Below are 26,989 nucleotides of genomic sequence, written 5' to 3'. Positions count from 1 at the left end.
AATTTTCAAAGCCATACTGAAACAAGATTATTTAAGTCTTAAATAAACCAAATAACTAAAAAAAAAAACAAGTACAGAGAATTAATTAATTTCTGCTCTATTCAAACATGTCTCGATTATTTAGCCATCTGTGTATGACGTTTTCTTCTTAGTTATTGCAAGGATGTGAAATGCCATGTTTAACTGACCTTATGGATACACTCAGTAAATTAATAATTTTGCAAAGTAAATTACTTTAGTTCAAACAGACTTTTGGTGTTATACTTATACACCATAAATCCTGTTCAGACTCACTCTGACGATAACTCCACAACGGCCGTTATCTGCCATATCTACAGCATCACACCTGTGTTACTAATATACACGATTTTACTGTACAAAGAACTTACTCTCCTATCACTCTCGTGATGAATGGTGACACGTGGATAAAGCTTTCACGCTTCGAAAGCATGACGTATTTTACGCTACTTGCACTTCATGATTAACTGCATGAGAAAAGTCTACAGGTCAAACAGAAATAATGTAAAGTTAAGGAAACCGTTCTAGGGCTTAAGTAATGTGAAAACGTATTGAAGTGTGTATGGGAAAACCACACACGAATGGATCTCAAAGGATACGAAATTTGTAATATTACTTTAAACAGATTTAGACTGAAAGTTTTAAATATTTTCCAAATACATGTTGTCAAAGTTTATGGTCTTTGTAGAAAAGTCACTAAAAAAAAATTGCTTTTTAATACTTAATGCGAACGTATCTTATTTCTAGCCAATAAAAAAAACAACAGACCATTCAAGATTAGTCATATACGACGTTGAATTTAAGTTCATTATTTTGATTTAAAGCTTAATGCGATGCTCCATCAATTTCAGGGGTTCAGAGGAATCACCTTGTGGTGATAATTTTGGTTTTTGTCCTGAACGTTCGTAACACCCGTGACACAAAACATGCTCGCAAATTATTATGAATGTCCTTAAAATGTCAAATCAATGTGTTAGATTTCATAACTGTATACATATATAACATTTGACTTTGTTTGTAAAAAATATCGACTCTCTTCCGTTATTTCCTTTTACTTTAGCCCGATATGGCCAGGTGGTTAAGGCACTCGATTCATAATCTGAGGGTCGCGGGTTTGAATCCCCGTCACATCAAACATGTACGCCCTTTCAGCCATGTGGGCGTTATAATGTAACGGTTAATCACACTATTTGTTGGTAAAAGAGTAGTCCAAGAGTTGGCGGTGGGTGGTGATGACTAGCTGCCTTCCCTCTAGTCTTACACTGCTAAATTAGGGACGGCTGGCTTGTTTAAAAAACAAGCTATTTTAACAGCACATTAAAGGATATTTATAAAGAATACCCCTGTTTCTTCTTTAGAATTTTAACAGCAATATTTGTGATTTATAAAATGTTTCATTTTTCTCCTATTTTAAATGCAAATATAAGAAAGATTTCTGTAGTTTTGTTTTGTTTTTTTTTGGTTCTTCTGGTATTCAAATTAAAATAAACTTTAAATGGGAAATCAGAAACGATTTCGAGGACTTTTCCATTTCTTATTTTGGTACTATGACAACAAATTAAAATATTTGCTTCTGCTTTTCCTTTTGGAATTTTAATAACAGCTAGAAAGATGTTGCCATAGACTTTTCCTTTTCTGTTTCTGGTATTTTTACCAATGCGTTACGAGAGATCTCTAAGAACTTTTTTCTAATATTTTAACCGCAAATGAATGATATTTTTAGAGACATTTTATTTCCCTTTACATATTTCCTACGGCAACATGAGAGACACCTAAGGACTTTTAATTCCTCTGATATTTTAACACCAGGTTCAGAGATATTTCTAAAGACTTTTGCTGACACTATTTTGGTTGTTTTTATAGTTAGTAAAAACATATTTATAAGGACTTTCATTTTGGTATATTAAGTTAAAATTGAAGGAATTACTAGGAGTTCTTTCTTTATCTGCTTCTTGTATCTTAACAGCAAGTTCAGAATCCATTTCTGAAAACGTTCATGTTTAACAGAGATTTCTAGGAACGTTCCAAATATTCTTCTGATATTTACATAAAGAGTTTAAAAGGCATTTATAAGAATTTTTCAACTTTATCCTTTTGGTATTTTAACAGCAGGTTAAGAGAAATTGAGGAGGATATTTTTGCTTCCACTTCATCAGAATTTTCCGGTTTTTAATTCTATCAGTATAAGCAGTATGTTAATAAAATTTCCTAAGAACTTTATCTTTCTCTTTTTCAGTTAATTTAACAAGCACGTTAAAAGGAAGTTTAAATACTTTTTCTTCTTCTGGTATTTTAACAGAACGGAAGGGAGATTTCTGAGGACTTTTTTTTTCTGTCTCGGCTTCTGGTATTTTAACAGCAAGTTAATAGAAAGAGAGATGTTTGAGTACTCTTCCTGTTCATTCTTCTGTATCTTAATACCAAGTTAAGTGAAACTTACATTTCTGTATATTTTAAGCGCATGCTCAGAGAATTCTCTTAGATCTTTTCCACTATTCACTTCTGTTGTATTATTGGAGAATTATAAAGCAGTATTCTCCCTCATTTTTGTCTTATTTTAACTACATATTAGTAGAGGTTTCTAGGAACTTTTATTGCGTTTCCTTCGAGTATTTTTATATTCTTTGTTGGTTGGCTGTTATTAAGCACATTGTAGAACAATGGGCTGTTTGGGATCTGCTTACCACGGGTATCAAGAAACGATTTTTAATGTCTTAAGCCTCCAGACTTACCGCTGAGCCAATGGAAGATTTTTAGTTAAAATTTACATTTCTGTATATTTTAAGCGCATGCTCAGAGAATTCTCTTAGATCTTTTCCACTATTCACTTCTGTTGTATTATTGCTCCTCATTTTTGTCTTATTTTAACTACATATTAGAGAGGTTTCTAGGAACTTTTATTGCGTTTCCTTCGAGTATTTTTATATTCTTTGTTGGTTGGCTGTTATTAAGCACATTGTAGAACAATGGGCTGTTTGGGATCTGCTTACCACGGGTATCAAGAAACGATTTTTAATGTCTTAAGCCTCCAGACTTACCGCTGAGCCAATGGAAGATTTTTAGTTAAAATTTTTTTAAATAATAAAAGAATAGACAAGCAAAGTTCGTAGGAATCAGTATTAATGTGCTCTTATAACACCAGAAAAAGAGGAAAGAAATGGTCTTAGAAATATCTCTTATCTTGATATTAACATATCAGAAACAGAGGCAGAAAACATGTTAAACATCTCTCTTAGTTACTAACACTCAGAAAAAGGAAGAGTTTCTAGAAATGTTTTTAATTTCATGTTGAAATACCAGAAGGCGAGGCAGGAAAATTCTTAAAAACTACTCTGTTAATATGCGGGCAAAGTATGAAAAGAAATCTTTCTCAACTTTGTTTTTAAAAGACCAAATTGAGATACGATACATAAAAATCTCAATGGTTTCACTGAACTGACTTTTAAAATATCAAAAGCAGAAGCCTTAAAAAGCTCTCCTAAGTTGTTCTTAAAATATCAGAAGAAAGAAAACCTTATTAGGAGAGCCTCTTGATATGTTGTTAACTTACAAGAAGAAGAAGTGTTTTCAGAATTGTTTTTTTTATAATTTGCAGTTAAGATACTAGATGAAGATGCAAGAAAAGTCCTTATAAGTCTTTCTTAACTTGCTGGTAAACAGCAGAAGACGAGAAGGAGAGAAATGTTCTAAAACTGTCTCCTAACCTTCTGTTACAATGCGAGAAAAATACGTAGGAACAGTCTTCAGAAATGGCTCTTAACGTGGATTAAAATACCAGAATAATATTCAGGATCTATCATAAGAAATGTCTTTTAACTTGATACTAAAACAACTAGAATGTCAGGTAAGAAAAAGGCTTAAGGAATCACTCTTAACGTGCAAGTAAAATACTAGAGGAAGAGATTGAAAAATACCTCAAAATTTTTTCATCCTTTTGTTAAAACAAAAAAATATAGACAGGAAAAGTCACTTCTTTTCTGAACTTACTGTTAAGAGTACCAGAAGAAGCAGCAGAAAAAAATATCCATAAATTTATATTAAGATGCTGTTAAAATATCAGAATCAAAAAAGAAATAGTTCTTAGAAATAAATCTCTTTTGATTTGCTTTTAAGATACAAAAGAATATCCTATCCTGATAAATCTTGCTAAATTTGGTTTTGAAATACCAGAAGTAGACGAACCAAATGCCTTAGAAGGTTCTATTAAGTTGTTAACAAGGAAAGGTCCTCAGAAATACCTTTTAACTTTCTGTTAAAATACCCGAAGGTGTACGTAACATCTTCGGAAATATCTCGTTACTTGTTGTCAAAATACCAGAAGCAAAGGCAAAAACTCTCAAGAACCTCTCTCAACTTGCTGTTTAAATACTAAACGAAGAGGTGGGAAAAAATCCTTAGAAGTCCTTTTTATATATCATTATTTTCTGAGAAAGTTCTCTGTGATTCCTTCTACTACATATCAAAGCTGTAAATCGTATTTTACTAATTAAGTCATCACGTGTTTAATTAACGATACACGTATTTCCTTAATATCATTCGTGGTACAGGTTAATCTTTCTTATTAGCAAGATTTACATAGTGCATTATTCGAACCCTTATCTAGTACACGAAAGTGATGTTCCCCAAGGCGCAGACTGAAACCTATCCTATCTGACTGTCAGGGACGTGTTTTCTCTGTGCAGTGGTCGATGCATCTCGCAAGGGTCGCGAGGTTAGCTCAGAGTGAGGTTCTGCACCGTCCCTCGTCAGCCCAACTGATGTTTTCCACGAGGGAAACACGGGTAAATAATCATCTTCTGACCTCGGCTCCGAGTGGCCTTCGTGAGTTTCACCAAGAGCCACCGAATGTCCAGAATGGTAAGTTAAAGATTATCGGAAAACGCATATATCGCCTTAATATCAAACATCTGGAAAGAGTAGGGTCACTGGGCGGTGAGGTAGTTCTTTTGACTTGAGGCCGTGGTTGTAACAGGACAGTGGTTCAGTACCTGCAGAGCTCAGCCGAGCAGTAGGCCTGTAATTAATAGCCGCCTTATCTGGTCTATCTGGGGGGCAATGGCGAGAGAAAGCATGCTAGGTTCACGTGCTGACGTTTTTGATGAATGCGAATAAGCCACCCCTTAGTAGCGTTCATTTAAATCCCGCGTGGCTAGGGCGGGGACGAGTTGATTCAATTTTCAGAAGAAAAGTATAATTTGTCGTGCTTTACTGAAATTTGCCATGGAAGTATTTCTCTGGTCAGTTGATTCCCAACAATACACATTAACTGATTCAGGACACAACGAGAGAGCGATAACATCGAAGCACAGCGGCCAGCTCATGACTGGTAGCATCTGGTACCACGTAAGCGAGGCGAACTTATATCGTCATGGTGCGTTGGCAGGGTCGGAAGCGCCAAGTTCACGTGTATTTATTAGTGAAAATGAAAGATTAAATAGACAGATGGGCAGAAAGCCACATAATTAGCTAATTATACGGCTAGAGAGAGACTGTATCCGTCGTTTTACATAACGTTTTTATTATTATTATTGACTTGGAAATATTGTAAGTTACCCAAAAGCCACGCAGCACCCTTGGCGTTTTTTGAAACAGAAAATATGAGCGACACAGCGAGTTTATTACCAGTAGTAGCTGTAGTTGAGAGGGTTGTGTAACAGTGAGAGGTGATAGTGTAGGTTCACTTGAAAATAACTAGTTATAAAATAATCGACGTTTGCGTTACGAAACCCAAGTGGAAAATACCTTCGTTTACACGTAGGCTGGATCCAGGGTCGCCATCGCAGCACGCGCACACGCGCACCGTGAGAATCCGCCTGTCAGCCAACACAGAGATCACTTGAGACGCAGCTGATACGCTCCTTGCTACGCCTACTGATTAATAAAGATAAAAAAAACGTATTTACATCTTGTCTTGATCATCAATACTCTAGTTTTTGACAATCAGCATACATAACAAAGTAGTTTACGTAACAGCCTCACGTGGCTGTTACAAACTGAACTTTCTCACGGAGACGTGTTTCAACATGTTTCTATTCTGTATCACGTAGACCAATTCCAGTAGTATTTAATAAATTTTGTGTTCAAGTAAAATAGGAACATTCTATAATGCGATTCTACAGAGCTAATAAGTTATACGTTTACCACGGACAAATATGAAAACTAATATAAATTCGAGCTTAACCATTTGACCAAAATATACATGGAAAAATATTGATGACTAAAGTCCCACTAAAGCCAAGTTGTTTTTTAACAGGTCTTGTTTGAAATTTTTAATTACAAGGCAACTGTTTTTATGTAGAAATTATTTTCAGACTTCTGTAACGATGTATTAGCACCTACAACTCTTTTGATATAACATATGTAGATGTAATGATGTATTAGTACCTACAACTCTTTTAATATAACATATGTAGATGTAATGATGTATTAGTACCTACAACTCTTTTAATATAACATATGTAGATGTAATGATGTATTAGTACCTACAACTCTTTTAATATAACATATGTAGATGTAATGATGTATTAGTACCTACAACTCTTTTAATATAACATATGTAGATGTAATGATGTATTAGTATCTACAACTCTTTTAATATAACATATGTAGATGTAATGATGTATTAGTACCTACAACTCTTTTAATATAACATATGTAGATGTAATGATGTATTAGTATCTACAACTCTTTTAATATAACATATGTAGATGTAATGATGTATTAGTACCTACAACTCTTTTAATATAACATATGTAGATGTAATGATGTATTAGTACCTACAACTCTTTTTATATAGTATAATTCTCAGACACTTCTGTCATGATTCATTAACGCCTCTAACTGTTTTTATATATTACATTCTTAGATTTCTGTAATGATTTATTAGCATCTGTAACTATTTTTATATAGTATATTCTTAGATTTCTGTAATGATTTTATTTGCTGTAACAATTTTTATATAGTATATTCTTAGATTTCTGTAATGATTTTATTTGCTGTAACAATTTTTATATAGTATATTCTTAGATTTCTGTAATGATTTATTAGCACCTGTAACTATTTTTATATAGTATATTCTTAGACTTCGGTAATGTTTTATTAGCACCTATAACTCTTTTTATGTAGTATATTCTTAGACTTCTGTAATGATTTATTATCACCTGGTTTCTTTTGCAGCATATTTTATAAATCCCTAAAAAGCTACTATCTCTTTGTCTGTGGTTGCAACTTAAAGAGTCATTCATGTTTAAGACCTGATAAATTTTGTAGGAAGTAAAGCTCAATCCATTTGAGCAAGTCACCATTAAAAGTATTCATGTTTGTTTACCTCTCCGGTTAATGAGCAGGACTGTCTGCGATTCCATTACCCCTTCTCCAACCCCCTCCCCCCAAATCACTCTCAGCATTTCAGTCTTACAAGAGTAGCCCAAAAGTTATTGGTTAATGGTGTTGACTAGCTGCCTTTTGTCCAATTGATCACTTCAAAAATAGAGACGACTAATGCAGACTGTCCTTACTAGCTTCACGTGAAATTCAACAGAGAAACCCTCACTGTTACGTTTCCTCTATATGTATTAGTAAATATAAAAACCGGACCTCATATATAATCTGATGGTGCAGAAGACTAGTCAACGTGCTTGATAAGTACATGTAATTCTTACCATATTTAATAAAAGAGAGACGTTTGGTCTTGTGCTGGACTTCCGGCATTCGGAGTTGGCGAATCAGCTCCGCATCCTGCAATAATAGACTCTATTTGCGGAACACATTATCCGTGTTTTAAGCCAAGGTAGAGTTAAAAGAGTGAAAGCAAATCCCTTACTGTGGACAGTGGATAGTAGGGTTGTGTGATGATAACTAGTTGTTCTGATAAGTATCTCAAAACTAGTGGCTACCAAAGTTTTTCTAGTAGCTTTCCAATAAATACAAAAACAAGGAAATATTAGAACCATTGTTTTATTTTCAAAATCATTGCTATCATTTTCATGCTGACACATGTTTGTGGGATAACAAAAGTTTCAACACAAGAAAATGTGATATTTCTAGTCTAGAGTGGCAGTGACATAGTGGCTCGAAAAACATCAAATATGAAATTAAAAAAAGCAAATTCTGTCAAAATATCGGATAGAAATGAGTACGTTATGTTTGTTTTTGGTTTGTTTTTTTTTTGTAATTGCACTGAAGAAAGAAGAAAAACAAAAAGAGAAACTGCTTATTCTTTTAAGAAAAACAAACGGCCCGTCATGGCCAGATAATTAAGGCACTGGACTCGTAATCCGAGGGTCGCGGGTTCGAATCTTCGTCGTACCAGACATGCTCGGTCTTTTAGCCGTAGGGGCGTTATAAAGTGACGGTCAATCCCACTACTCGTTGGTAAAATAGTAGCCCAAGAGTTGGTGGTGGGTGATGATGACTAGTTGCCTTCCCTCTAGTGTTACACACTGCTAAATTAGGGACGGTTAGCGCAGATAGCCCTTGATAGCGCGAAATTCAAAACAAACCAAGGAAAACAAACGAAACACCTCAATGGCTCAGTAGTAAGCTTGAGAGCTTATAATACTAAAATCTGGAGGTTGATCTCTATAATTGGACAATATTGTTTTTAACAATAAATAACCTTTTGAACTTCATAAAAATGTTTAACAATCCGAACAACAGACAAGACTGCTTTTATTTGTGAACTATACACCTAAATCAAACAAATTATACATCCGTGTAGTAAAATGTGATAAGCTGTGTATCATTCCAAAGTAATTCATGCTTCCATATCACAAATATTTATTTGTTTGTCTAGAACTCATCAAACATTTAGACATTCTAATTTCATGTTTACAAGAAATAAGTAGTGTAAATGTTGAATTTTTTTTATCGCATGACTTAGTAATTTTAGGCGAATGACCATTTTAAAAATACATACATAATAAATAAATCTTTTTTAGGTGTATTTTGTAAAGAAATGTAAAATGTCTTCAATTTATTATACTGACGAGTGTTATCACCTTGAGAAAGGTACAAGTCTAAATTGTGCTATGAAATATCTTACGTTTACGTGCTGTAATTGTAGGCTTACCCTTCATTATTATTATTCAACCCTCGTAGTGCTCGGGTTAAAAGTTCCTGTTTCTGTACAAAACTTCTTTTCATATGATCACAGCTTAAGTTTCATCTCACAACCAACACAACTTAAGGGACTTCTCAGAATTTTTATATTGTGTGTAAAACAACGTTGTCCGTCAGTTTGATGTGGATAAGTCGTGAGAATCTGGTTCAACCAGTTTCGTAGTAAAGAACCTCGGGAGGATTCCATAAATATGGGGTTTAAATAGTGACGTTACTACGCGATCGGTTCGATTTTGGCACTCACGTCAAACTTACCTTATTAATACCGTAAATGAAGGCTTAACTGAGCAAGAAATCTGATTGTGAAATACATGAAGTCGACACCAAACAAAAGTGACATTTAACACCACGGTATCTTTTGGCATCAGATGATTGTTTGTTCGTTTTCTGAATTTCGCGCAAAGCTACTGGAGGGCTATCTGCACTAGCCGTCCCTACTTTAGCAGTGTAAGACTAGAGGGAAGACAGTTAGTCACCACCACCCACCACCAACTCTTACCAACGAATAGTGGGATTAATCGCCACATTATAACGACCCCATGGCTGAAAGAGCGATCATGTTTGGTGCCACGGGGATTCGAACATGCGACCCTCGCTGAACGCCTTAACACACTTGGCCATGCCGGGCCGGCATCAGACGAACGCTTTTGGTTCTACAGTTCGAACTGGGCGACCAAAGCACCTACTTATAACATTATATTTTAAATTATCTAGTTATAGTAAATAAAAACGTGATCGAGAGGAATTTCCTAAATGCATCACTGATTAATCGTTCCCTTATTCCTTTATTTGTATGTATAATCAATAAATAACAAACTTACGAAAATAACGCCATAACGTAATACGAAGGAGGCCAGATACCTTACGTCTCACAGCTTTATTACGTTATGGCTTATTCTATTTTGTTTATTTTTTAACTTACCAGTGCTGGAAACGGTAAGTTTAAACACATATACTGCTACACTCCAGGAACCAAATCACCTCATTCGACAAAGCGCAGATATCCAACTGTGTTATTAATATCTGTGGAACGTAAGACAAATAAAACAAACTATGATATGTTTCAAATATGTATAATTATTTTTAATCACGAAAACAGTCTTAGCTTTCGTATTATTCAAACCCATAGGACCAACATTAAGGTTATTTCTGTTATTCCTGAGAGTAAACAAATGGATTTAAAAATGGGAACTTAGCTTTATCTAGAAGATAATTATTCTCCACAATTCACCTTTCATAGGGAAATCACAGAGTACTCCTCGTTTAAGTTGCAAAAGTAACATAACTTGTAATAGAGGACCGACCAAAAATTCCAGTACCCAATCAGATGGCAGCTTCTAGAAGACACTAGGAAGAATGTTTATTCAGAACGTTGGCGTCACCCTCATCATCAGGATCCGAGCTCTCGCAAGAGCCTCGAGGGAGAAAAGCCTGAAGGTGGCGCGTGCGCCACGTGCTTCCTAAAGTTGATTCAGTAGTGGTTCATTCAGAAAACTTAGTGATTGTGTGCCTGCCCCCTAAGTCATCTGGCACGTTGCCTTCTATAGGCGCGTGCAATGATTGGCGCGTGACAGAGTCATTCTTCATTGGCAGTTACACACATTACAGCCGACGTCCTATATAGAAGCGACAGGTAGGAGCCAATGAAAACAGGTGATCACGGCAGACAGTCGAGTTGTTTCATCTTGGACAGGTGGGACTACGCGCACCATTCACGCTAGAAGCAATCACTTTTTACAGGTTCGTTAAACGGGACCGTCCGACCTATGTCTAGTGGCACGGCGGTTTTTACTTCGGTCCCTTTGCTTTCAAGGCGTTCTACTTCCATGGCTTCCGAGATGGCGGATTTCCAAGATGTGAGTCAAAAAGTATATATCCACAAGTACCACTGACTACTGGCCTTAGTAACCAACATCTTATATGCTGTTTCAAACAGCTGCCTTAACGAATTTCGTTGTAGATTAATGTTTACCAAAATAATAATATTTACTGCTATTGTAGTCATAAACATTTTGTATATTGCGTGTTTTTTTTTTTATGTGCGATTAAAGCGCCACCTCGTAGACCTTCGCAAAGTAAAATCAAAGTCCATTCAAAATCAATGCTTTTGAAGTGTAGAAACCTTGTACGCATTAGTAATTTTTAACTTAAGTTTCTCTTTACGTGGAAGAAGTTTGTCAGGTGGAACAGGTTGCTAGGAAACGAAGCTTCTGTGATTTTGTTTCGTGAGACCGAGAAACGGTTTTAAAGCGCTTGGCGTCGAGAATACTTGCTTCACTAAACTTAAAATGTTCATTGCGTTTGAGAGATTAACAAATACACATCTATAACTATTCCAGTTTATTGTTTTATTACATGTGTGTTTTTTGTTTCTTAAGTGTACGCGAGATAACCAATACGAGTTTCATAAAGACTTTAGAGGGAGACAGCTAGCTTTTTATTTTTTTATTTCCGTAAATCTTATTATTTAGTAGTTATACACTTGAAGTTCCAGTAAAATGCTCACTTACACTTTTTATTTGTTGAAGATAAGTTTCTACGTTATTCTGTCTGTTTCCATGGCTCCCGTAACGGGACAATACTAAAATACGGGTCTCCATTCTCTGCTGCAGACACAACAGATAACCAAACCAATGAGGCTCTTTTGTTTAGCAAGGTCCCACGGTGGGACAGCGGTAAGTCTTCGGATTACAATGATAAAATCAGTGGTTCGATTCCCTACGGTGAACATAGCAGATAGCTTCATGTGGTTTTCCTATAAGAAATATCACACTCTTAAGCAGACAACTTTCTGTTCTGAAGGTGGTAGCTAATGTATATATGAAATTATTGGTCTTTTCGTAGAACTAAAACATACAGTTAAGCTGTTAGCCTCATTTTACTCTGGATCGCGCATGAACTAAACCTGTTACAAAAGATAAAATATTTAAACCCACGATGTCAGAACAAAAACAAATTTATATGGATCCAAGTTTCGACTCTTTCACGTATCCTCTTCAGTCCAATGTTTGCGTTTTAAAAAAAAAAATTTTGTTAGATTGATGAGGACACATAAGATTGTCAAAGTTTGTTTCCATATAAATTTGGAGCAGTTCCATTATTGTGAATTTAAACGTTATTTGAGATTGCACTTCACTGTTTATTTACTTTTCGTAAAAGAGCATTTTTAATCTAGGATTTGAAATTAAAATTTTACCGTGTACGTACTTTAATATTTGAAACCTGTTATTCCATATCCGAGTTTTTGTCAAAGTTTTGGAAGCTGTTTTATGGGATTCTATTGAAATCGGACATTTTTGTTTTACTCAAGGTTAAAACTTTAATGCACTTTTACCGTAGGTTTAAGCGTTTTTAAGTCGTTTAACCCTGAGTTCAGTCCTACGCAGAAGTTTCGTTTAAGAAATGAGAGGTTAATAAATTGGTAGAATCTTTAGTCGTATTCTGTTGGTTTTTCATCAATCATAGTCTTTGAAACAAGTTCTACAGCCAATAATTATGTCAGCTATGTTGTTTTATGCAGAATATATAGCATTTTTTGTTCTAACTGTGCAAACCAATCAAGATGGATCACAATTCGAGACATTTTATAAGTTAATGTGTTATTATAACATTTTTGGTTTATAGTTGAAGCAGCTGATTATTACTGTATTTATTTCTGCACCCTTGCGCAGACGGTCCGGCAAGATTAGGTGGTTGGAGCACTCGATTCGTAATCTGAGGGTCAAGGGTTCGAATCGCTGTCGCACCAAACGCTTTCGCTCTTTCAGCCGCTGGGGCGTTACAATGTGACGGTGAATCAATTATTCGTTGATAAAAATGTAGCCTAAGAGTGGTGGTGGGTGGTGATGACTAGCTGCCTTCCTTCTAGTCTTACTGATGACTAGCTGCTTTCCTTTTAGTCTTAAACTGCTAAATTAGGGACGGCTAGAGCAGATAGCCCTAGTGTAGCTTTACGCAAAATTAAAAAACAACAACAACAAAATACTATTTCGTGGGCTATGAAACTATTATTTATATCACCCACTTTTTCAGTTAAAACAAATACTACTTTTGGTGGAGATGAGATATAGTCGAACATTATTATATTGTGTTAAAACTTTATCCTATTGTTTCAATGGTAAGTTTTAAGGCTTATAAATTTATAATCCAAGTGTCGATTCCTTTGGTGGAAATGATATATTGTGTTCACTAGCATCTGTTTACTTTAGGCGTGTGTATATACAAATATGTGTGTGTTACAACTACTAATATTTACACAATTTGTGTGTAACATTTCAGTCTGAAGTACTTCTTAAAATTATAGTGAACTAAGTGAAAAGCGAAACTCGGATGATTTTTTGCATGTTTCTTGAATATATATATATATCAAGTTCTAACGCCTTCATTAGAAACACAGTATACAATTTAATATAAGAATAACTTATAATCCACCACTAGTTTATCGTAAATTTGTTTATTTATTTGTTTTTGAATTTCGCGCAAAGCTACAGGAGGGCTATCTGCGCTAGCCGTCCCTAATTTAGCAGTATAAGACTAAAGAGAAGGTAGCTAGTCATCACCACCCACCGCCAACTTTTGGGCTACTCTTTTTCCCAACGAATAGTGGGATTGTTCGTCACATTATAATGTCACTACGGCTGAAAGTGCGAGCATGTTTGGTGTGACAGGGATTCGAACCCGCGACCCTCAGCTTACGAGTCGAGTGCCTTAACCACCTGGCCATGCCGGACTATATACAGGCTTAACCTTTTTCTAATAAATACTCTCAAACTTTTTATTTTAATACATTGTTTTTAAACTTTTAGTTTGTACACGTATATAGCTACTTAGCTTTATCATTTAACCGTTTACTTGTACGAACAACTTTAACTGTTTAATGTTAACAAATGCTTTCAACCTTTTAGTTTTATTGTATAGTCTTAAACGTTTAGTTTTAATATTTATACTTAATAGGATGTATGAATTTTTCTGGAAGCCATATAGCAAAATGAAACTAGCGACGAATATAGTGCAATACAAATCAGTTTACTGGAAGAGGTAGTTCACTACGCCCACTTCTACCAACGCCAATGAGGCTTGTAGTTACAAGGAACCCGTTTCAATATAGAGTTCGGGATGTCTGTAGAAGATAAGTTATCTTGAAATGGAAAATGAGTTATTCGGGTGTAACTAACCATCATATTCGTGGTCATGTCACTTTTACACACTTATAATAGACACGAGGAACTTCTCTTTATCAGACAAAGAGACATTCAAGGAACCTTAAATTGTCAAACATCATTTCAATATGAATGTTCTTTGGCAACTGGTGACAAAATAGCGACTCTACAGGATACATATTTTGTTTGTTTAATGTACGTAAATAAAAAAATTGTTATTTTGGTCCAATAAGTTTCTTTGTTGAATTTTGCACAAAGTCGTTCGAGGGCTCATTTCGTCAGCAGTCCTTAATTTAAAAATGATTGGCTATAGAGGTGTCGGTACACCATGCATCGCCAACTCTTGAAATACTCTAACTGAATAATGGGATTGACCTTAACTTATAACGTCCCTTCGGTTGAAAGGGTGGTCTATCATATTCAATGATGGGATTTGAACTTGCGACTCACAATTTGAAAATGGAACATTCTAACCGCCAAGCCAGTTCAGTACAACTTCTTCTTCTCAGGTGGTTTGTTTCTGTTCCTCTGTTTTCTCCCTCTACATAAGGGCCCGGCATGGCCAAGAGTGTTAAGGCGTTCGACTCGTAATCCGAGGGTCGCTTGTTCGAATCCCCGTCACACCAAACATGCTCGCCCTTTCAGGCGTGGGGGCGTTATAAAGTGACGGTCAATCCCACTATTCATTGGCAAGAAAGTAGCCCAAGAGTCGGCGGTGGGTGGTGAGATCCTCCCTATGTGAGTAAAATCATCAGTGTCCCCCTGAGCGAAAAATGGTTGTTTCTGAATTTTGCGCAAAGCTACTCGAGAATTATCTGCAATAGTCATGCCATATACGGTCTGTAACATGATAAACCAGTGCTGAAGTGTGATGTCTACCCAGATTTCGAATATTACCTAGTTATGTCCTCACTGCCACTGGCCCGGCATGACCAGGTGATTAAGGCACTCGAATTGTAATCTGAGGATCGCGAGTTCGAATCCCCGTCACACCAAACATGCACACCCTTTCACCATGGGGGCATTATAATGTGGCGGTTAATACCACTATTCATTAGTAAAGGAGTAGCCAAAGAGCTGCTGGTGAGTGGTGATGACTTTCTGCCTTCCCTCTAGTCTTAAACTGCTAAATTAGGGACGGCTAGTGCAGATAGCCCTCGTGTAGCTTTGCGCGAATTTCAAAACAAATTTACTGCCACTAGACATTATTTTCAGGGATACAGTAATAAATTGCAAAAGTATTATTTTTAGTCGTTACCCATGTATATGTTGTACCCTCTTTGAACTTACTTCAAATTTATTTGTTTACATTATTAATTTAAAAAATATGCATCTTTATCTAAATTAGTCTTAAGGAAGAGTTCTTGTATTCTCTTAAATGAACAAAAAGGGTTGGTGTGGATTGTTGAATTTATTTGTTCTGAACAATGGAACATTTATGTTTCCACAATGTTCACACTTTCCAGCGATATTTAACCTTCTTCCTGTTTGTTTATAACGAAAATACGAATGTTTGTCATTTCACAGTGTCCACACCTACCAAAAACGTTGTGTCTTTGTTTGCAGTAAAGCGCAAAGTTACACAATGAGCTAACTGAGCTATGCCCACCAGAAACCCAGTCTCTAGTGGTATAAGCCTTAAGACTTATCGTGAAAATTTTCAATTATCTGGTGTGATTAGTTCGGTAACAAATATATTAAATCGCTGCAATCGAACACGATTTTTTTTGTTTATTGAATTTCGCGCAAGGTTACTCAGAAGGCTATCTGCGCTGGCTGTTCCCAATTTTAAAGTGTTAGACAAGAGGTAAAATAACTAGAAAATACAGTCCACCGCCTAATGAAGAGAAATTGACCGTCATGTTACAACGCATTTACGGTTGAAAAAAGCAAGCTTGTGCGGTGGTTTTTTTTTCAAATATACAAAACGTTTGACATACGGCCTCATATAGGTTTTCTGAGATCTCATGGGTTATTTGCAGGCGTTCGTCACGCAGAAAAAAATTATAATGTTTCTTTTTTAACTGTTCGTTATCTTGTAAATATTCTAAGTACTAGTTTTGAGTTAATAAACGCATAAAAAACGTTTTGTAAAACATTTATTTAAAGTCTAGTGAAACTTGTACCTTTCTTTCACATAGTTCCAAAGTTATCAATCATGGGAGTTTGAGCCTCGAAAAACGTGGATGTACTTCGCAGAGCGTGTTTTATTTTAATTCAATATTTAATTTTAATTACGTGGCTTCTTACTTTACAAAGTTTGTAGGTGAATATTTATTTCAAACTTTATACATTTCAGTATATTTTAGAACCATTCAAAATCAAATCTGTTAATTTCTAAACATACACAAAATCAGTACAACTTATCTACAAAAATAATACTCTTGCATTTGTCTGTCCGGTATTTTTCTCGGAAATTTCTGGATCAAACGCTTCAAATCTCAAATTGTTAAACTTTCCTTTGACCGAGAAGTACGGATAGCGTATTAACTTTACTATTTAGTGTCACCTTGTTTTTTACTTAGTCAAACATTTGAATCCAAGGAGTGTGGTACAAAGTCATTGTCATCAAGTGACAACTGTCTTCAATATCAACTTTATTTTTTTTTATTTCCAAAGTATTTCACACAAACAAAGCTTAACCCGCGTATAACTTCCTAAAACAAATAAAAATTTCACTGAATACGGTTTCTACGGCTGTTTTCCACTTACTTAGATCTAAAATGCGCATGCACAGTTCGTTCCAGAACTATATTTTTATCACTTTGTGAACAAGCATTAGACGTTTCTGTATGCTGAGATAAGTTTGCATTCATTAGAACTTTACGTTTACTTTATTTTGCAATTCTTTGGTTTTGGTTCGTTTCACAGACTGCCATTAACATCTCTTAGTGACTTTTTTTTGTTTTTTTAATACGGGTTTTGTTCTTCAGGTTATGAGTGTCTTTGTTTTAACATGTAAAACCATGCCATACATGTAGTTAGCGCTCGTAACTGTTTCATGTTCTGCACACTTTTATTATAAGTACCATTACTTTACTTTATGTTTAGTTTACACGTAGTTTTATTAAATAAATTACATCTACACTGGTTTGTTTGTCTGACCGCGTAAACGCTTTTCAAATAAACTAAGGTTTATCCATCTAACACATGACGCCCGCAAGAAAGTTTGTTTGTTTGTTTGTTTGTTTTGGAATTTCGCACAAAGCTACTCGAGGGCTATCTGTGCTAGCCGTCCCTAATTTAGCAGTGTAAGACTAGAGGGAAGGCAGCTAGTCATCACCACCCACCGCCAACTCTTGGGCTACTCTTTTACCAACGAATAGTGGGATTGACCGTCACATTATACACCCCCACGGCTGGGAGGGCGAGCATGTTTAGCGCGACGCGGGCGCGAACCCGCGACCCTCGGATTACGAGTCGCACGCCTTACGCGCTCGGCCATGCCAGGCCCGCAAGAAAGAAAGCGCAGTTTTCACGACTTGATGCACGAAAATGATAAAATATAGAAAATTATAACGAAGGGCGTACAAACTATTGCAAATGTTTTGCGAATCACGGCTAGTATATGTATGTGTTTAATTAACTTCTGATAAGTGGCTGAAACTGTAATGAAAGTAAGCAGTTATGCAAATTCGGTTCAATTAGGTATTCACATGGAGGTAGGAAAATTTAGGACTAATTTGTTATTCACATAAATAGGTATGCAAAATCAGGACAAATTAATTTGTCAAATAAGTAGGTATGTCAATTTCAGTGCAATTAATTGTACACATAAAGTACGTTCAAAATTTTATGTTCACTTAGTTATTAATATAAGAAGGTTTGCAAATTTAAGGCCAATTAGTTATTCGTGTAATTAAGTTTGCAAATTTAGGGCCAATTAGGTATTCGTGTAATTAGGTTTGCAAATATGGGGCCAATAAGTTTGAGATACTAAGGGTATCTTAAATAATTCAGCCTTAAAAATGCGACTAAAGAAATGCTCCGTTGGATTACAACAAAACAATACTGGACCTAATCACTACTCTAAGCTAAGATATCCTACTGAACTAATCTTTACCACCAGGTGACATTTAGTAGCTAATAATGGGGTTAACATCAGAGACGAAAATGTTTTTATTGTAATTTCGTGCATGTTAAGTGGATTATCAATCACAGAGACCTCTATGATCCAAAATTTCGTAGTCATGCTCTTCCAGTTAACCCTAGTTTAATATGGTGGATACTTTTTACGTAATATTTGATATCTAACCATTCCGTAACATCCTTTAGCCACATGCGGGATTGTTTGAATATAAAAAAGTAGTTATCTGAAACTGTTGAACATCTTATAACGTGGTGTTAATAAATAACTGCTTTTATTTGTGTTTATTATTATTATTACTGGCATGTTAGTCATATTAACCTTATCACGCGTAAAGTATCAGAACTGAAAATTTGGATCAAACTTAAACAGCTGTAAATTCCAAAATATAGGTGAAGGTGTCTCTTTTCACCATAGTTGTGTAATTAAGATGATACCATGACCTTATCTGGGTGTGAGTAGTTGGTAATTGTAGAAGCATGAATGGACGACATCCATCTTGCATGAACAACAAACGTTCATTTTGTAGGCCACAGCGGTAAGTGATTTACAACGCTAAAATCAGGGGTTCAATTCCCCTCGGTGGATTCAGCAGATAGTCCGATATGGCTTTGCTATAACAAAACACACACACACACTTTGTGAGGCCCGACATGGCCAGGTGGGTTAAAGCGTTCGAGCGGTAATTTGATAATCGGGAATTCGAATCCCCGTCACACCAAACATGCTCGCCCGTGGGGGCGTGATAATATCACTGTCAATCCCACTATTCGTTGGTAAAAGAATAGCCCAAGAGTTTGCGGTGGGTGGTGATGACTAGCTGCCTTCCCTCTAGTCTTACACCGCTAAATTAGGGACAGCTAGTGCAGATAGCTTTGTGTAGCTTTGTGCGAAATTAAAAAAAACCACAAACAAACACAGATTAAAATGGAACTAATTGAGTTTTATTGTGTATTATAAATGCGGAAACTGGTATCACTTTTCTAAAAATCCAGTATTTCTAAGTAGGGATTATGTGCAGAAAAGATAATACTATATATTATTACCTGTAATATAACTCATTTACTTTATAAAATGTTAAATATATTTAAATATTCTTGCGGTCGACTCGGAATGAAAAGTTTTAATATCATGTGTGGGTTACCCTTAATTATGTAAATGTTTCAAGTGCGTGTGTAATCGGTGGTGAAGGTTTAGAGGTTAGCATGTTGGAATGTGAATCAGAAGAATCTTGGTTTGCATCCCCATGCACTTCGTAGTTTGAGTCCATTGGTGCGTTATAAGAGTGACAATAAAATTCTGCTGTTTGGTCAGAGTAGCTCAAAGTTTTGTTTTGGAGCTTTCACTGAAAGCTAAAGAAAAAGTTATATGTATTGGTCATCCCTAATTATGAACTAATAAACTTGAAGATTGTTATTGTTGTTGTTTTGAATTAAGCACAAAGCAACACAATGGGCTATCTGAGCTCTGCCCACCACGAGTATCGAAACCCGGATTTTGGCGTTGTACGTTCGCAGACGTATCGCTGAGCTACTGGGGGGCTAAACTTGAAGGAAGGTAGATATAGCTAACCCACCACCCTTCAAGTCTATTAGTTCATAATTATGAATGACTAACATACATAAATGTTATTGGTTGTTGATGTTATGTTAATTTGATGCAGCTTAACACACATACATGTTATTGGTTGTTGATGCTATGTTAATTTGGTGTAGCTTAACACACATACATGTTATTGGTTGTTGATGCTATGTTAATTTGGTGTAGCTTAACACACATACATGTTATTGGTTGTTGATGCTATGTTAATTTGGTGTAGCTTAACACACATACATGTTATTGGTTGTTGATGCTATGTTAATTTGGTGTAGCAACACACATACATGTTATTGGTTGTTGATGCTATGTTAATTTGGTGTAGCTTAACACACATACATGTTATTGGTTGTTGATGTTATGTTAATTTGGTGTAGCTTAACACACATACATGTTATTGGTTGTTGATGTTATGTTAATTTGGTGTAGCTTAACACACATACATGTTATTGGTTGTTGATGCTATGTTAATTTGGTGTAGCTTAACACACATACATGTTATTGGTTGTTGATGTTATGTTAATTTGGTGTAGCTTATAATTTATACACATTTTTTTCCCTTTATTCGAAACGTTATCATCTTATTGTATAAGAGTTTCGTGCCGTTTAATAAATTATTTGGTCTCTTTAACTTTGACTGTTCTCGTCTTTGCACAGCAACATTCTTGGACAATTTAAATGTAATTTATAATTCGTATTTTTTTCCGGCTGTTCAAAAGTGTTTTGTTATTTTTAATAACTTACAATACTGCCATTAAAGTAAAACGCTTTATATGAACGTTTTCCATATAAACAATCTTTGAACTTAACGTACCAGGTAACACTAAATACGTTTGAGAAACACAACACTCCTGATATAATCTCAACATGCCCGAAAAAGCAAACAAGTGTAACACAGCTGATAGGTTTGTTTTTATTTTTTTGTTTGTTTTTCGAATTTCGCGCAAAGCTACACGAGAGCTATCTACACTAGCCGTCCCTAATTTAGAAGTGTAAGACCAGATGGAAGTCAGCTAGTCATCACCACCCACCGCCAACTCTTGGGCTACTCTTCTACCAACGAATAGTGGGATTGACCCTTACATTATAACGCTCCTACGGCTGAAAGTGCGAGCATGTTTGGTGCGACTAAAAATCGAACTCGCGACCCTTAGATTATGAGTCGAACGCCTTAACCCCTCTGGCCATGCCGGGTACCGGCCGATAGGAACTCAACGTGCCTGATACACTCGGAAGTCACCGTAAAAACGCGTCACCACCCAGATATAAATACACCCACTTGGGAAATTTCACCACCCTAGAAACGTAACGTAGCTGATAGAAACTAAACACACCTGTAAAAAAAAACAAAAAACACACCTCTACATGTACCTGATAAAACCTAACACTTCTGATATCTGTTTCAATAAAATTTTAATTGTTAGTAGTTAAAAATAACGAAGACAAGATAGTTAAGGAGACTGAATTATAAGTAGAGGTTAAATAAAATGATATGAAACAAAGTGTCAATGTTTTAGTGTGGTGTGTGAAAAAAATGTAGAGAAACAAAGTGTCAATGTTTTAGTGTGGTGTGTGAAAAAAAAGTGGAGAAACAAAGTGTCAATGTTTTAGTGTGGTGTGTGAAAAAAAATGTGGAGAAACAAAGTGTCGATATTTCAATGTGGTACGAAATTAAATGTCTCTAATACAAAATGTGAAGTCCAAATGTTGTAGGGGTGTAAAACAAAGAGTCGGTAAATAACTGTGCTATGAAATACAAACATTGATAAAATATTACGGTGTGAAATTCGGACAGTGGTATAATGGTGTGAAACCGTCTGCAAAATTAAGCGGTGTGAAGATCATGTGTTAGCTGAAAGCAGTGGTGTGAAACTCAAATATCGGTCAAGTTTAATGGTGCGAAACATAACAGCTGGTAGTTTGCCTTACTCTGTCATTTGGTTTACGTGATAGGTATTAGATACATTATCGATATAAATTTAATATGCTTAGCTTCCTCAGTCTTAATGTTTATAATGGGGAGTAAAATAATTGACCTGTAAATGTCTTCTTGTGCTTCATTTTCACAACACGGATTCCACTGTTGAGCCAGCAGTAAGCTTGAAGGATTTTAACACTAAACATCGGGTTGCGATATCCACGGTGGGCAGAGTACAGATAACCCAGTATGTAGATTTGGGCTTAACAGCAACCTTTCCATGTTACAGATAGATGGAGAGTTGCATACATAACAGAACTTCCAGAAAAAGTATATTTCTTAAGTTATTTCTGTAAAAAAATCAAAATTTAATTATTTGCACATTTTGCAATAATAAATGAAAAATAACATAGCTCTGATGTGTAGGTTTAACTAAACCAAATTTAACTTAGATAAATATGTACTTGTATTTATGACAAAGTTACTAAGGCTGTTTACCGTTGTTCGTGCTTGTTTGTTTTTGAATTTCGCGCAAAGCTACACGAGGGCTATCTGCGCTAACTGTCCCTAATTTAGCAGTGAAAGACTAGAGGGAAGGTACCTAGTCATCACCACCAACCGCTAACTCTTGGGCTACTCTTTTACCAACAAGCTGCCCGTAACATTATAACGCCCACACGGCTGAAAGGATGAGTATATTTGTTGATTCGAGCCCCTGAACCTCGGATTACGAATCGAGCGCCTTAACCACCTGGCCATGCCGGGCCACCGTTGTTCATGATTTTGAACTACTAACCAGGGGGGATTTCAGACAGTCTGCAACACCCAACCATCCACTATCTACATTAAGGGCATGGCATCCCACAGATCGAAACTCGATTCGTCAGGTCCAAAATTTATGATTCCCCACGGAGCCAACTCTTACCGTATTTTAGCTGAAAGGTAAATAAATAATTTTGTTTTGAAAGCAAAAATACAACATCTGACCCACGGTTTGAATCTATCCTTTAAAGTGGCGTGAATGTCTTGAAAAGAGTTAACGAATAAATGTGAAATACGTTGAACAATATCGCCACTAACAACTGTTAAGCCTGTCTGTATTTAGACTCAAGACAAATGGCTAAGCCTGCCTGGTCTGTGACATCTATTGTCTTCTAACTGATATGTTAGCAATTAACAATTAAATTATTGATCTCGTTTGTAGTGAATGTACATAAGTTTTAGGATTTTTGTTTTCTGAATCAGCATATTGCCCGAAAATAACAGCCTGGTTATAAAAAAACTTCCTTTGTTTCTAAGAATGCTTCTGAGGATTCATTACTAACTCAGTAAACATGTTCAGATAAAGCAGTATATTTACAGGTAAACAACAGCGAGTCAAAAGATAAGTCTAAGAAACATTGCATTGGCTCGTCCTAAAACGTATAAGTTCGATTGTTTGTTTGTTTAGAACTGAGCAGAAAGCTACATTACGGACTACCTGTGCTCTGCCCGCCAAGGATATCGAAACACAGTTTTTTAGCGGTTTGAGTCCGCAAACACACCGCTTTCCACTAGGGGCGCATAGGCTCGATCAACAGACTCATGAACCACACCCAATTATTTCATGCCTTGTAAAATAGAAGTAAATCAAGTTAGCACTTGGTGGCGTTGTTGAACTTGTGTTTAACTTTATGACGATGTAAAAGTATAAACACACAGATACACACACATGTATAGAAAGAAATAATATATAATAAAATCAAATCTACCTCTATATAATCTAACGTTAAAAATTTATTTAAACAAAATCATTAGTGGATACATTTAATGACTTTTCTGTTCTTCAGTGATAGTTTACTTCAACGCAAGGACTAGTCATTGTTTTCTGAGTGCATGTAGATACTGATAAATTCATAAACGTTTGTTTTGTTATTATCAATCAGACATATGTTCATTAGCGATACTTATTGTTTATAGAGGTGTAACACTAATGATATTTTATTCTTGTTTGTTTTTGCTATTTTTGAATTGAGCACAAAGCTACACAATGGGCTATCTGTGCTCTGCCAATCACGGGTATCGAAACCCGATTTTTAGCGTTGTAAGTCCGTAAACATACCGCTGAGCCACTGGAAGGCATTCTTGTTTGTGTGTAGAATTTTACCCAAAAATAATCGAGAGATCTCTGTGTTAGCTGTCCCTAAATTTTGCCTCCCCACAGTGTCTGTGGACGTAGAACACTAGAAACCGGGTTTCGATACATGTGGTGCGCAGAGCACAGATAGCCTCCTTACTCTGTAGATTTGTACTTAACTTCCAATAAGAAAACCAGATGTATTTACTTCATTAATACAAACATAAATATATCTAGATACCAGATATTGCAACCAATCGATACCACTTACAGCCAATTCTTGGGCTATTATATAACGCCGATTAGTGGAATTAATCGTACATTATAACGTTCCTAAGGTTGATCAGTCAGACTATTGTTAAAAGTCTCTACATACTCCGCGTTATATAAAACGTTCTGTATTTCTTTAGTTTTACTTTCTTACTTCCAGATGTGGCAAGACATCGAGAGTGTTTTATTGGGAGACATGAACAGCCCGTGTATTCCTAACGGAATACAGCCCCTTCAGACAGACACCCGGTCGCTCCTACCTTCCGCCGTCAATTCGGCCGATATCACGGTTGTACCACCTGGCCATCAACTCACGCCGCAGCCTGCAGCCACGCTTCAGTATGCGCCACAGCCTCAGCTAGCAGATTCCTGCCGGCCTGAAGAGAGCCGCTTGGATATAGATTTGGGGATAACATTAGAAGGCATCAAGCAGACATACAACGAAGAAACAGCCTTGAATTCTAACGTTAAGTACGAAATGGTCTTGACTGGTCAGCTACCTGACGTCATTGGTACAGAGTCTCTACATATGTACAGTCATAACCCTTATGGACAGAGGTGCGTTCCAGCATCGCCTGACGTCAAAACTGAAAACCAGCATTACCGTAACCATCTAGGTACAGAATATTTCAGTGGTCACTGGACAGCCTACAACTGTACGATGCCGACCCATCACGTCTCTCCTTCTGCCACTCCAGATAATCACGCAATCAGATACACTTATCAAGCTGACCATTACGGGGGCTACCACCCCTCTGTGGCTAAAGCATCCACCGGGTTATTACGCCCCCTTTTATCACCGACTATGCCACACTGTTATCCGTCCTCCTATCCCACTCAGTCCAGAATGATCACTTCTCCAACTTCCCCTCATTTTGCCGAGTTGTTGACCACTGGCCGAGGGCCAGTTGGGGGCAACACAATGTGTGGTGGTGTTAATCTCCATCCACCAGCCCCCAAACCTCGCCGTGTTCGCCGCTCTAGAGGTCCCAAAAAAGTGACGATTCACACGTGCTCTTATCCCGGCTGTACGAAAACGTATTCCAAAAGTTCACATCTGAAGGCTCATCTACGGACTCACACCGGTGAGAAACCATACCAGTGCACGTGGAAGGGGTGTTGTTGGAAGTTTGCTCGCTCGGATGAACTGACCAGACACTACCGAAAGCATACTGGTGATAGACCTTTCCAATGTCGTCTATGTGAACGCGCTTTTTCTAGGTCGGACCACTTGTCACTTCACATGAAGAGACATACAGAAATTGTCTGACCTAGCAGCGAAACGGCTCGCACGAGATCAGGTCGCGGACGTCTCGTCACCGTATGTCCCGGCGACAGGACTCGGAAAGCCGTGATTGCTGGAAGTCACACTCTAGTCATGGACGGTTCGTTAGATCACACCCTAGTTACTTCTACGATGCCCTGAAGGTCCCTGCAGTTTTATGCCTTCGACTTCTGTCCACTACACAGAACTGAACTACGCCCTTCTATCCAACCACAGGCTGCGACACAATCAGTGAAGGTAAAAATATATATATATATACATATAAATAGTTCATTTCTATTACAGCGTGAAGTACGTTAAACGTTTCAAAAATCAAATAAATAGAAACCCAATTTTTCCGATAATTTTGATAATAATAATAAACTCCCAGACACCGTCAATCCAGTGAACTTTATAATAATTTTGGCGTACTTTACTTATCAGAGCAAATAGTCTGAAGTTTCAAGTCTATCATTTTCCACTTTTGTGTACTGTTGACAGCGTTTTCTGTTCTGGTATTTGCTTTAATTGTAAATACCCTATAACGGGCCCGGCACGGCCAGGTGGTTAAGACACTCGACTCGTAATCTGAGGGTCACGGGTTCGAATCTCCCTCACCCCAAACATGCTCGCCCTTTCAGCCGTGGGGGCACTATAATGTGACGGTCAATCCCACTTTTCGTTGGTAAAAAAGTAGCCCAACAGTTGGCGGTAGGTAGTGATGGGTACCTACCTTCCCTCTAGTCTTACATTGCTCAATTAGGGACGGCTAGCGCAGATAGCCCTCGTGTAGCTTTGCGCGAAATTCAAAACAAACAAACAAACTCTTTAACGATAGAAATAAACGGCTGGTGTCTTGCATTTTAACTCAACTTTCTTAATATACCTATTGCTTTCTTTTTAATTTTCTACAGTTAAAAGCTATATAACGTAGACAGCTTTGTTACAGTCCGAATTCGCTAATCGCTAATAGGGAAACAAAACATCTATTAGAAAAATCTAACCTTGGGCCATGACCAGCGTCCTACAAATATTTGCGTTCGTTCGTGTGTGTGTGTAATACTCTTTGTATTTGTTTTACAGTTAATACAATATATGTGGAAGTGATATAATCACATCATTCAAGACATTCAAGTGCCTTCACGAAGAAAAGCAGGTTACGTCTTTGAAAAGTAACGTTCTAAACAGAAGGTGTAGGCTAAACAATAGAATATTACAAGAGACCGAAATAACAATTGAACAAATAATGTAATTCAATATTAATTGAAACTATCGATAACATTCTCCATAAATGATTATATCACTTCCACGTATGTTGTTTTAACTGTAAAACTGGTGATAGCATTTACCCTAGTGTAATTGTTCTAACATGTTGTCCATTGAGAAATGGAAGAGGCACAGACAGACATACTGCATTGTACAATTTTCTTCTGGAATTTCT

At 36.6% G+C, this 26,989-nt stretch overlaps 1 protein-coding gene across 3 annotated transcripts in view; it reads left to right on the top strand.

Moving 5' to 3' along the window:
* The first annotated feature begins 4,732 nt into the window (after positions 1–4,732).
* Positions 4,733–26,989, top strand: part of LOC143248791 (uncharacterized) — a 28,222-nt gene continuing 5,965 nt past the window's right edge. For 2 of the 3 annotated variants that reach the window (XM_076497524.1, XM_076497523.1), the window contains exons 1-2: positions 10,743–10,994; positions 24,445–25,806. In XM_076497524.1, coding sequence (XP_076353639.1) covers positions 10,905–10,994; positions 24,445–25,554 — 1,200 coding nt within the window. In that variant the 5' untranslated portion in view covers positions 10,743–10,904 and the 3' untranslated portion in view covers positions 25,555–25,806. Of the gene's footprint in view, positions 4,876–10,742; positions 10,995–24,444; positions 25,807–26,989 lie in introns of those variants that run through there. The other variant, XM_076497525.1, reaches the window with a different exon arrangement.

Source organism: Tachypleus tridentatus, chromosome 4 (genome assembly GCF_004210375.1).
Source record: "Tachypleus tridentatus isolate NWPU-2018 chromosome 4, ASM421037v1, whole genome shotgun sequence".
Classification (NCBI taxonomy): domain Eukaryota; kingdom Metazoa; phylum Arthropoda; class Merostomata; order Xiphosura; family Limulidae; genus Tachypleus; species Tachypleus tridentatus.
The sequence above is the reverse complement of the archived record's forward strand: the minus strand, read 5'-3'. Positions and strand labels throughout refer to the sequence as shown.